Raw genomic sequence first — 12,007 nt, forward strand, 5'->3', positions numbered from 1 at the left:
AGGAGTTCAAGCATCTTGGGGTCTTGTTCACGAGTGAGGAAAGAATGGACCGGGAGATCAACAAGCGGACTGGTCCATCATCTGCAGTAATGCGGACTTTGTATCAGTCCGTTGTGGTGAAGAAGGAGCTAACCCAGAAGGCGCAGCTCTCAATTTTCAGTCGATCTACGTTCCTACCCTCATCTCTGGTCACGAGCTGTGGGTCTTGACCGAAAGAACAAGATCCCGGATACAAGTGGCCGAAATGAGTCTCCTCCGCAGGGTGTCCATGCTCTTCCTTTGAGACAGGGTGACAAGCTCGGTCATCCGGGAGGGGGTCAGAGTAGAGCCGCTGCTCCTCCACACTGAGAGAAGCCAGATTCGGTGGATCGGGCATCTGATTAGGATGCCTCCGAGACGCCTCCCTGGTGAGGTGTTCCGGGCATGTCCCACCGGGAGGAGACCCCGGGGATGACCCAGGACACGCTGGAGAGACTACGTCTGCCGGCTGGCCTGGGAACGCCTCGGGATCCCCCCGGAAGAGCTGGATGCAGTGGCTGGTGAGATGGAAGTCAGGGCTTCCCTGCTAAAGCTACTGGCCCCGCAACCTGACCTCGTTTAAGCCGAAGAAAATGGATGGATGGAAAATTCCTGTCCTCAGAGTACTTCACATTTACTTATCAGGAAATCTAACTGTCAGGTTGCTATGTTTGCGTGTATAATCTGACGGCAAAGGGTGCTGCACGTTAATTTGGACAATGTAATGTTTTTTTTTCTTTTTGACAGCAACAACTTGAGACGTTCTAAGTGTGTATGCCCATGGAATATTCAGGATTACCAAAATACCAAGACCACGGTATAATACTGTCACATAAATATTGTAGTGGCGCTTCCAAGCACTAATTGTTTTTTTTGTTTTGTTTTTTTTAAGAGATTAATAATTTTTTCGTGGACAGGCAATCATACCACCAGAAATTTGCCTCGATCAGGTGCTCCTCGCAAGATTTCTGACAGAGGACAACAAAGAAAAATCTGAAGTTATCCGAGAGCCAAGGAACACCTGTGGAAAGTTTCAAAAACACCTGGGGCCTCATGTACAAAAGGTGCGTACGCACCAAAACGTGGCGTATGTTCTTTTTCACGGCAAAGTTCAGATGTATTAAGAGTGAAATGACCGTGGAAACGTGCGGTGCCTCACGCCAACTTCATGGTTGACGTACGCACATTTCTACAGCTGTTGGTGCTTTGGGGACACCTTTGAGGTGATGCTGGGAAACTGTTATAATAAACCTGCACAGAGACACATGAACAGTGAGCACGTATGAACAATTCATGCCCGACAACATTTGATTTCAATAATGTAAAAGAGGCAAAGACTCTAAATTCACTTGTTAACCACTGTATTTAATGAATCACTGATATTTGTGAGGACACCTATTAATTGATCAAGGCGATCATTTTACGCCGCCAATTGCCCTCACAATCTCTTCTTGTAACTCCAGCACAGCACAGGTGAGGACACAGCCAGTCAGGCACGCAGCAGCAGCCAGTTCTTGGAGCGTAATTGCGTCAAGAGATGCTGGGGAAGCCAGAGGAGATGCCAGGGACGGTGGAGGAATCCTCCCCCGTCTGTGACACCAGAGACACCGGGGACGGTGGACGAATCCCCCGAACATGTCGCGCGTGGCTGCGACTGCGTGTCCTCTCCTTTGTATTAAAATAATAAATTGAGTAATCAAACAGGAGTCAAAAGTTTTTCAAAAGATTACAAAATACCATACATACAACATTTACGCATGAACCTTTATCTCATACGGCTCAGTGTAGGTTACTGTATGAACACATTTCTTGTGAGTTATAGAAATAAATGGTATTTACCTTGGGGGTAATCAGAGTCAGCCACATGTGCTCCCACCACCCCTGAGAGAGCAGTGTCACCCATGATTGCAGCGACTCTCACCTCAAACGGATTGAGGTCCTCCGCGTCGATTCTTCTGCCTGTTTTAGCCACACTTTGGCGGTGGGCAGCTGTCCTCCACTTCACATCCATCCTTATGTCTGAGCACTTCTTTTTTAGTTTACTGTGTGTGCTGTTCCAACCCCACAACATTGACAGCCGCACACACGCTGTCCCATTCACTCCTCTTTCGCTTGTTGTTAACACCGGAGGACAGCGTACCAAAGAGGATTTTCTTGTGCACATCCACTTCATTGAGCAACTTCACATTCAGAAAAAATATTTTTCTTCATTACCTTGCTCATTTTCTTTTTTCCTGTTCATGCAGAGATTGGGATCTCAGATGCAGGGTTCATTTAAATATGATTTGCATATTTAAATGTGGCCGTGGACAGGGAGGAGACGGCTACTCCAACATGTGCGGTCAATTCTACGTTGATTGGGATGTACGAAGGAAATGTGCTTGGATTCATGCGTACGCACAGATTCATACATCTGGATATTTTTGTGCTTCCGACATTTTCGGGATTTGAGCGGACGCCATGTCAGTAGGAAATCCACGTCTTTGTACATGAGGCCCCTGGAATTAGCAGGTACTCTTGAACAAGGAAAACAGTGAGTAATGCACTCCACCGTCATGGCCCGTATACACGCTCACCACGCAAGACCCAAGCATTTCAAAGCTCGTTTAAAGTTTGCTGAACATTTGGACAAGCCGCTTAAACACTGGGAGAATATAGTCTGGTCAAATGAGAGCAAAATTTAACTGTTTGGATGCCATAATGCACACCATGTTTGGTGGAGAAATGGCACTGCACATCACCCTAAAAACAACATACCAACAGTGAAGTTTGGAGGTGGGAACATGATGGTGTGGGCCTGATTTTCAGCAAATGATACTTGTAAACTTCACATTATTGAAGCAAGGATGAATGGGCAAATGTAGCGAGACATTCTTGACAAAAATCTTGCTGCCATCTACAAGGGTGACGAAAACGAAACGAGGTTGGACATTTAATCAGGATAATGATCCAAAATACTACTAAGGAAACTCAATTGGTTTCAAAGAAAAAAGTAAAGCTGCTCGAATGCCCCAGCCAATCAACTGACTTGAATCCAATAAAAAATCTATGGAAAGAACTGGAACTAAAGGTTCATAAAAGAAGCACACGGAACCTTCAAGATTTGAAGACTTCTTGTGTGGAAGGATGGGCCAAAATCACACCAGAGCAATGCATGCGACTATGTTTCTATATACAGGAGGCGTCTTGAAGCTGTCATTGCAAACAAAGGTTTTTGTACAAAGTATTAAATAAATACCAATTGCCCTGTTCAATGCGTTTTCCCTGTGCCATTTCACATTATTACACACAAGTTAATTTCTTACCTTATTTGTTCTACTTTCTTTCTATGTATAGATTACTTGGGTTTTTCCCAACATCTGGTGAAATTTCTGTCAATAGCACCTTTGGAAATATATTTGAGAAAAATGGTGATGTGTTAAATACTTATTTCAGCCGCTGTATACAATGCAATGCCAATTTCCATCCATCCATTATCCTCCCTCATTAGGGTCGCGGGCATGCTGGAGCCTATCCCAGCTAACTGTGGGCGAGAGGTGGGGTACACCCTGAACTGGTTGCCAGCCAATCGCAGGGCACACACCTACGGGAAAGAGAGTCTTTAATTAACCTCGCATGCATGTTTTTGGGATGTGGGAAATCGGAATACCCGAAGAAAACCCAAGCTGGCATGGGGAGAACATGCAAACTACACACAGGTGAGGCTGGATTTGAACCAGGGTCCTCAGAACTGTGAGGTGGATGTGTTAAACAGTCGGCCACTGTGCCGCCGCAATGACAATTTGTGGAACTAATTTAGAGAGGTGCAGGTATTTTATTTGACCACTTGAAGTCACCATCCTCACATTCTACACAAGCACATCCCTTTGAGGCATGCCCTACTTGAGTGACGTGAACAACAGCTCGTGTGGACATGGTGTGAACAGGCGTTTTCCTGGGTTGTGGAACTATTGGCACTGTTCCTCACACTAACAATGTCAGCAAAAAAGCATTATGTGTACCCATAATTCACTGTGGTGATGTTTTAAACTACAGTACTGTAGTTGGAAACAGTCTTGTACCTGAACGAGTTCATGAACTAGTTCATATTTCGCAAACATGAAGTGAAGTTAGTTAATTTCTGCCTGATGAAGATTATTGAGAACAAGCTCATTCTGGCGCCTATGAACGGTTTTCGAACGTCAGTTCATTTTCATTCAGGAGCATCTGGGGGGATCCCCGGGCCCCCACAGAGAATTGTTTTTTTTATTTTAACATGAATTAAGCAATCTGGAGGATTGAAGAATACAATAAGGTCAAATAAATTTTCTTTACCGCTCAGTACATGTTGATGTACACATCTAAGATTAAAATTAAATTTGCCTCATTTCTTTGCTTTTTTTGTTCTGGCCTCCAACTTGAGGCCGGCCCATCTCCACCTGCACCTCATGCCTGCCTCAAGCTGTGTCACATTAACAACATCCTCCTCTTTAAGCACTCTCATTCTGGAAAAGAATGGACTAAAATCCTTGTCTGTTTCACTTCATTTTTTAGTATTACCAACTTCAAAAGCTAATCCCAAATGCATCCGCCAGGAAAATATTAAGTACAATATCTTTCTGTTTTTATTGGCCATTTCTGAATTTGAAGTTAGTTCATTCCGTGTTGTGACATAATCCCTAACATTGCTCCGTTGCTTAATATATTTAACATTAACATCCGTAAACTAATTAGATAATTGTAGGCGCATTTCCTAATTAATACAAGCTGTACTAGCAGATCAACTCTTGTCGCCGATGTTACGTGTGCTTCGCGGTTCCGCTGGGACCACAACCAGGGCCACGACCCGCAGCACCTGAACGCAAAAATATAAAAGACCAGTGCAACAAATACGACACTGGTTGATCTGATGAGCAAAAATGTTGCCTGAACGTAAGCGCCCAATGGGGATGTTGAAGTTGTAGTCTCGCGCACTAAATAGTTGATAAATAAGCAAGAACTGATAAATAAAAGTAGCAAGCGACATTTAGATGATTGTAACGGAGTAGAAGTACCATTACCTTTTAACAGCGGAAGTGTTTTTTCTAGTCTCGTCAACTCCTGTGACGGGATCTAGCTGCCAGCGCTCAAGGAGTACAAAACAGCCTATTACGTCACCTCCTGTTTCTGTAGCAACCTGCTTCTTCCAACTATTAATCTCTCTTTTTATGGTTTAATGAAAGTGATCAAGTAAAATATACTGTATATGTGCAGCATAAAACGGCAATACAACCTCGCCGTTCACGGCGTCCATATATCCAATTGCTCAATGTGCGGTGTGTGTGATCACGAATCACAACTGTCATTTGACACTTGGTAGCAGGATAGGGGAGGATGTCTGAAGAGCCCGAGGCGTGTCAGAGTCTAACTCTTCTTCCTCTTTTCCGATATTGATTCCTGCTTTTCGTGTCAAGTCTCTGGAGCTCAGCTGGGATATGTCTGCTGGTATGTTGCCAGCAAACAATGTCCATAGGGAGATAAGGAAGTCACGGCTGAGTAGGGTTGGGCATCAAGAATCGAAAACTGGACTCTTTTCAAATTTAAAGATTTCGGTTCCCAGTTTCGATGCCGAGTCCGCCGACCCCGAAGAAGAGTGTAACGAAGAAGAACGCGCACGAAGACGTGCTTGTGCCCAACAGTGGCGGCGGCAAACAAAAGTATGTCTTAACCTTGTTCAAATTAATGACCAGTCGTGTCAGTGCACCACTTGGATTTCACGTTGTGTAGCGTCTGACGCGCTCCGAGCCTCAGCCTACACCGCGCGGAGCTTCAGTGAAGTCAACTCTCAGTCACCTGGTTGAGTGAAACAATAAAATACGTCTATGTCAACATTGAGAACACTAACAAAGTAAAAGGTTAGTTGCACTTTTGCAATGATGGTTTTTAGCGTTTAATTTGGTCTTCTAACCAACGTAAGAGCCAATGCCAGAAAAAAAAGGCTTAACACTGATCTTAAACTTCACCGTAGCAACTTTCAGACATGCAAACACCAAAGGCATGATAAAGGTGACAGACCCAAAAAAAAAAAAAATAATGTAAAAATAAAAAAACATTGTAGGGTGTGTCTGGGGGGATCCCCAGGCCCCCGCAGAGAATCTTTGAGATTTTAACATAAACCAAGAAATCTGGAAGACTTCAAGCAGAAAATCATTCATTTACACCGCTCAAGTACATGTTGATGTACATATTTAAGATTAAAATTAAATTTGCCTAATTTCTTTGCTCTTTTGTTTTGGCCTCCAATTTGAGCCAGGCTTCAAGCTGTGCCATATGAATAGCATCCACCTCTTTAAGCACTCTCATTCTGGAAAAGAATAGATAAAAATCATTGTCTGTTTCACATTATTTTTCACTATTACCAACTTCAGAGGCTAATCCCAAATGCATCCTCCAGGAAAATTTGAAATCTTTTTTTTTTGGGCCATTTCTGAATTTGCCGTTAGTTCATTCTGTGTTGTGACATAACCCCTAACATCGCTCCGTCGCTTAATACATGTAACGTTAACATTTGTAAACTAATTCGATAAATGTAGGCGCATTTCCTAATTAATACAAAATGTTCTAGCAGATCAGTTCTTGTCGCCAATTTTACGTGTGCTTTGCGGTTCTGCTGGGGCCACAACCGCAACACAAAAATACGAAAGACCAGTGCGACACTGGCTGATCTGATGAGCAAAAAATGTTGCTTAAATGTAAGAGTACCAATAGAGGATGTCCGCTCCAGAGGTGTGTATAATAGCCAAATATTGTACTCAAGTAAGAGTACTGTTACTTGACGATAATGTGACTCAAAGTAGAAATTACTTTTCGTGCCAAAATGCTGAATTCCGGTGCATATCCCTTCAAAATAAAAGGCTACAAGCTTAAAACAGGAAGTCAAGTTAAAACTTGCACATATTAACCATTTGACGTGATAAAACAGTCCTAAATAACAATTTTAACAATGCTATATTTATCTTTTAGTTGCAACATTAATTAATGAATATTAAGTCAATTGGGTTAGTTCCACACACATTGCCTTTCAGTTCATAGGTTTGATACTGATACTGGTTATAAAGAACCCCGAGTCAAATGTTCATTTTAGTCTATGCTGCGGGCTGCTAAGAAAATGGATGTTCATAATTTGGACACCCTTTATTTAAACCATGAAAACTTTTTTGACCCTGCCCCCTAAAAGAATCGGAATCAAAAATCGTTTGCAACCGGAATTGAAATAAGGAATCGCTCAAATTCAAATGATGCCCAACCCTACGGCTGAGAGAAACTCTTCCCAATCTGCGTTCCACCATGTCATGACAGGTGGGGGGATAAGTGGCAGCAGCAACGACCGTTATAATCAAGTTATAATATATAGTATTATAATATATTATAATATAATCGTTATAATATATATAAAGTTATATATAAAGTTATAATCAAGTAGATAAAAGTTCTAGCAAACCACATCACTTACACACACGTTAAAAGAAATGAGATAAAGATCAATACAAGTAATAATAATTTTAAAAAAGATCAGTACGAGTGGAGTGCTGGCTGTCAGACACGCATTGCGGCGCCCACACGCCCATCCAAGAGGTCCTCGGAAAGAGGTGATGCTCGTTTGAGGCAATTATTATTATTAGTTTTACACAATAATTATAAAATGCTTCATTTCCGTGCCGTCATTTCCGCTACATCATTTGCAGTGCACCACCAACTGGGCCAGCGTGGGAAATTAATCGGGGCATTCATCCATCCATCCATCCATCCATTTTCTTCCACTTATCCGAGGTCGGGTCCCGTGGGCAATAGCTTTAGCAGGGAAGCCCAGACTTCTCCCCAGCCACTTCATCCAGCTCTTTCGGGGAGATCGTGAGGCATTCCCAGGCCAGCCGGGAGACATAGTCTCTCCAGCATGTCCTGGGTCGTACCCGGGGTCTCCTCCCGGTGGGACATGCCCGGAACACCTCACCTGGGAGGCGTCCAGGTGGCATCCTAATCAGATGTCCGAGCCACCTCATCTGGCTCCTCTCAATGTGGAGGAGCAGCGGCTCTACTCTGAGCCCCTGCCGGATGACCGAGCTTCTCACCCTTTCTCTAAGGGAGAGCCCTGCGGACAAAACTCATTTCGGCCGCTTGTATCCGGGATCTTGTTCTTTCAGTCATAAATTGAGAGCTTCACCTATCGGCTTAACTCCTTCTTCACCACAACGGACCTATACAAAGTCCGCATCACTGCAGAAGCTGCACCGATCTGCCTGTCGATCTCCCATTCCATTCTTCCCTCACTCGTGAACAAGACCCCGAGATACTTGAACTCCTCCACTTGAGACAGGATCTCATCCCTGACCTGGAGAGGGCATTCAGGCCTTTTCCGATTGAGGACCATAGTCTCAGATTTGGAGATGCTGATTTTAATCCCAACCGCTTCACAATCGGCTGCGAACCGCTCCAGTGAGAGTTGGAGATCACGGCTTGATGAAACCAACAGAACCACATCATCTGCAAAAAGCAGAGATGCAATACTGAGGCCAACAGAACGGACCTCCCTCTACGCCTCGGTTGCGCCTAGAAATTCTGCCCATAAAAGTTCTGAATAGAATTGGTGACAAAGGACAGCCTTGGCAGAGTCCAACCCTCACCGGAAACGAGGAAACTGCCGGGAATGCGGACCAAACTCCGACACTGGTCGTACAAGGACCGAACAGCCCGTATCGGGGGGTTGCTGGCTGTCAAGACACTTTCACTGAATATAAAAAATTAAATACTGAAAAATACAGCAAGATGTTAGAGGAGTTGACAGGCTGAATCAGCATTGTGTAATCTCCTCTAGTAGTGGCATGGTTTATTTATTTTTTTTTTATTAACAAAAAAGAAGTTGTGCCATGCAGGTTTAAAGTGATTATAGATTATAATGCCCCATAGTTATAAAATAGATCCCATTCATCCATTCATCCATTTTCTTTACCGCTTATTCTCGCTAGGGTCGCGGGCTGCTGGAGCCTATCCCAGCTATCTTCGGGTGAGAGGCGGGGTATAAATCACATTGGTCTTAGCAATTTTAAATGTATTGCATGCATGCATTAAAATTACTTTTGGTTGCAACTGTTCAAATTTAAATTCTGTGAAAAAGTTGATTTTATATCTTGTTTATTCCAAATAAAATAATTTTGTTTCATGTACATGTATTTTACTTTTTTTTTACATTTCTTGAGCAATATTGTGAAAATACTGATAAACATGATCATTTTGGTTACTAAGATCCATTTTCTATACTGCTTGTCTTCATTAGGGTTGTGGGGTGAGCTGAAGTCAATACCATCTGACTTTGGATGACAGGCAGGGTACATCCTGAACTGGTCACCAATAGATCATAGGACACAAACACCATTCACCGTCACAGACACACCTCTGGAATATTTAGATATTTCAATGAACCTACCATGCATGTATCTGGAAAGTGGGAGAAAGCCCAAGTACCCACAGAAAACCCATGCAAGCACCAGGAGAACATGCAAACACCACAAAGGAAGGCCTAAGCCGAAAGCAGAGAGGCAAAGGTGCTGCTCATTGTAGCATTGTGTCATTTTCATATTGTTTCATCTCTAACACAATGTAATGGCTTTAGTCTCTATGGAAAATGTAGCAAAGGTAGTTGTATTACTCATTTTCTTATTATTATCATTACTATTTACTATTACTACTACTATTTTACTATTTTATTACCGGATATGTTTTACTGCTCTCTTTTCTTTTAGTGGCGATGTCAAAAGAGCACAGCGGCATATTTGTGTCGCTGCCCAAAGCAGGTGGGCATTGCTCTCCAAGCCAAGTAACACGTTTACAGAGTTCCTCATCGAGTTACTGCGATTCAATTTGCATATGCCATAAATTCACCAGGGTTAAGTTGTCCTGAGTGTCTTATGAAGCGTAAGTTTGTTCTCCGCCACTTTTATTGCTTTTTTAGGATCACAAATTACAAATATGTTGTCTTGCTAAACACTGAAGGGCTGTGCCTGCATGTCATGAGCCACTGAAAATACTTTTTTCCCTTTATCCTTTGAGTCCTTGTAGGAATCCCAATGAAAAATCTATGTTTGGTGCTTCAAGATTGATTGGAAGACATTAGAACCACAGCAAAAGTTGAAGTGTACAAAGGATGCGCTAACAGGTGACTTTAAAGTGTAACTTACCTCTCGGCTTGCTAGGGCATGTTCTCCAGCTAACAGCAGCATACTGAGGCCACCCATCTTAGTTGGATCTGATAATGACAGACAGTCGTAGAAATGCCTTGGTCTTTACACACACGAACCAATCCTTTGAGTGTTGTTTATACATACCAGCCATGGCAAAGTTCAATTGTGGGACATCAGGTTTGGGGATGTTTTTGGAAGTGGGTGAGTCCTTGGATGTAATTGAAGTGAAGGACCACACCTTTTTGCGAGCGCTACAAACTGTCTGACACAATGGCCTCTTAACTGGTTTGCTGTTGGTAGGACACCATTTATAGCCTGGGTTTGCCTTCATAAAGGCCTCCTTGTACTGAAAAGGAAAAAAAAGTATTTTTGAGTGATGCACCAAATTTTCAGAAATGGCCCAAAAGTGCATTTTCGGTTTTGGACCAAAAGACTTTTGTCACATAAAACAAAACAGCCAAAACACTGCTGCCTGTGTGCTCTTCTCTGCATAATGCAGTGCCACCAACGACGAGGTGATGTGCTCCGTGGGCGTCTCAGTCACACTGTTTAACAGCTATGAAGGTCCGTCAAAATATGTCTTAATTAGGGCTGGACGATAATAAAACAATAAAAGATATCTTAAAATACCTTTACCTTGAGAAACACGAGGTGCGGTGAACTGAACACGTAACTGAGGGCAACGAAACAAAAGTCAGCCATGACTAGGAGTTACCCTCCGAAGATGAGGCTATTTTGACAAAAGAAATCCATCCATCAATCCATCCATTTTCTGAGCCGCTTCTCCTCACTAGGGTCGCGGGCGTGCTGGAGCCTATACCAGCTGTCATCGGGCAGGAGGCGGGGTACACCCTGAACTGGTTGCCAGCCAATCGCAGGGCACATAGAAACAAACAACCATCCATACTCACATTCACACCTACGGGCAATTTAGAGTCTCCAATTAATGCATGTTTTTGGGATGTGGGAGGAAACCGGAATGCCTGGAGAAAACCCACGCCGGCACGGGGAGAACATGCAAACTCCACACAGGCGGGGCCAGGGCTTGAACCCGGGTCCTCAGAACTGTGAGGCTGACGCTCTAACCAGTCGTCCACCGTGCCGCCACAAAAGAAATCACTCATGTTAAAAAATTATCACTTATTTTTTCCCCTATCTGCTGCACTGTGTTATTCTAGATTGTTCTACGTGTTATAATGTTGAGTAAAAATTGTTTGAATATTTGTCAATGTTCATTTTCTTAATTTCATATGTTAATAAAAAGTTTAACTACCTTCTAGTTACTTTAGTTTTCAGTACAGACATAAAACCATCAGTTTAAAAACAATATTAAAAAATCCAAATAATAATCTTGATCGGATATGAAGAAACCTAATTATATTTTTTTTGCCATATTGCCCAGCCCTAGGTGAGTAAACAGCCATAAATCATATCCATAAATGCAATTTTACTAATAATTGGAATAATTATTTATTTGTTTGTGCATTTCGGTTTTCAGCCTTGGTTTCCTCATTTTCATTTCAGTGCATCACTAGTATTTTTGTAAACCATCAAATATAAAAAAAGATTGAATAAAAACAAAACAAAATCTTCTGTGGAATAAACATCAGAATTGAACTGAACTGAGAATGTGCAAATGTAAACCGTCATTTATTGTGGGCATTACGTTCCAGAAAACCCCCCACAATAAATGAAATCAGTGAATTAGCGAACAATCATTTATTTTAGTATTACATACATTTTGTTTCATATATGCAATTCAATGCTAATATGTAATAATTTGGAGAGGTGCAGGT

The 12,007-nt window shown here is 42.5% G+C and overlaps 1 protein-coding gene across 1 annotated transcript in view; it reads right to left on the reverse strand.

Moving 5' to 3' along the window:
• LOC133416450 (HMG box transcription factor BBX) overlaps positions 1-12,007 on the reverse strand; it is a 164,574-nt gene that overhangs the window by 83,700 nt on the left and 68,867 nt on the right. Inside the window, 2 exon segments of the mRNA XM_061703352.1 lie at positions 10,209-10,276; positions 10,356-10,557. Of these exon segments, the coding sequence (XP_061559336.1) occupies positions 10,209-10,276; positions 10,356-10,557 (270 nt within the window).

Source organism: Phycodurus eques, chromosome 17, assembly GCF_024500275.1.
Source record: "Phycodurus eques isolate BA_2022a chromosome 17, UOR_Pequ_1.1, whole genome shotgun sequence".
Taxonomy (NCBI): domain Eukaryota; kingdom Metazoa; phylum Chordata; class Actinopteri; order Syngnathiformes; family Syngnathidae; genus Phycodurus; species Phycodurus eques.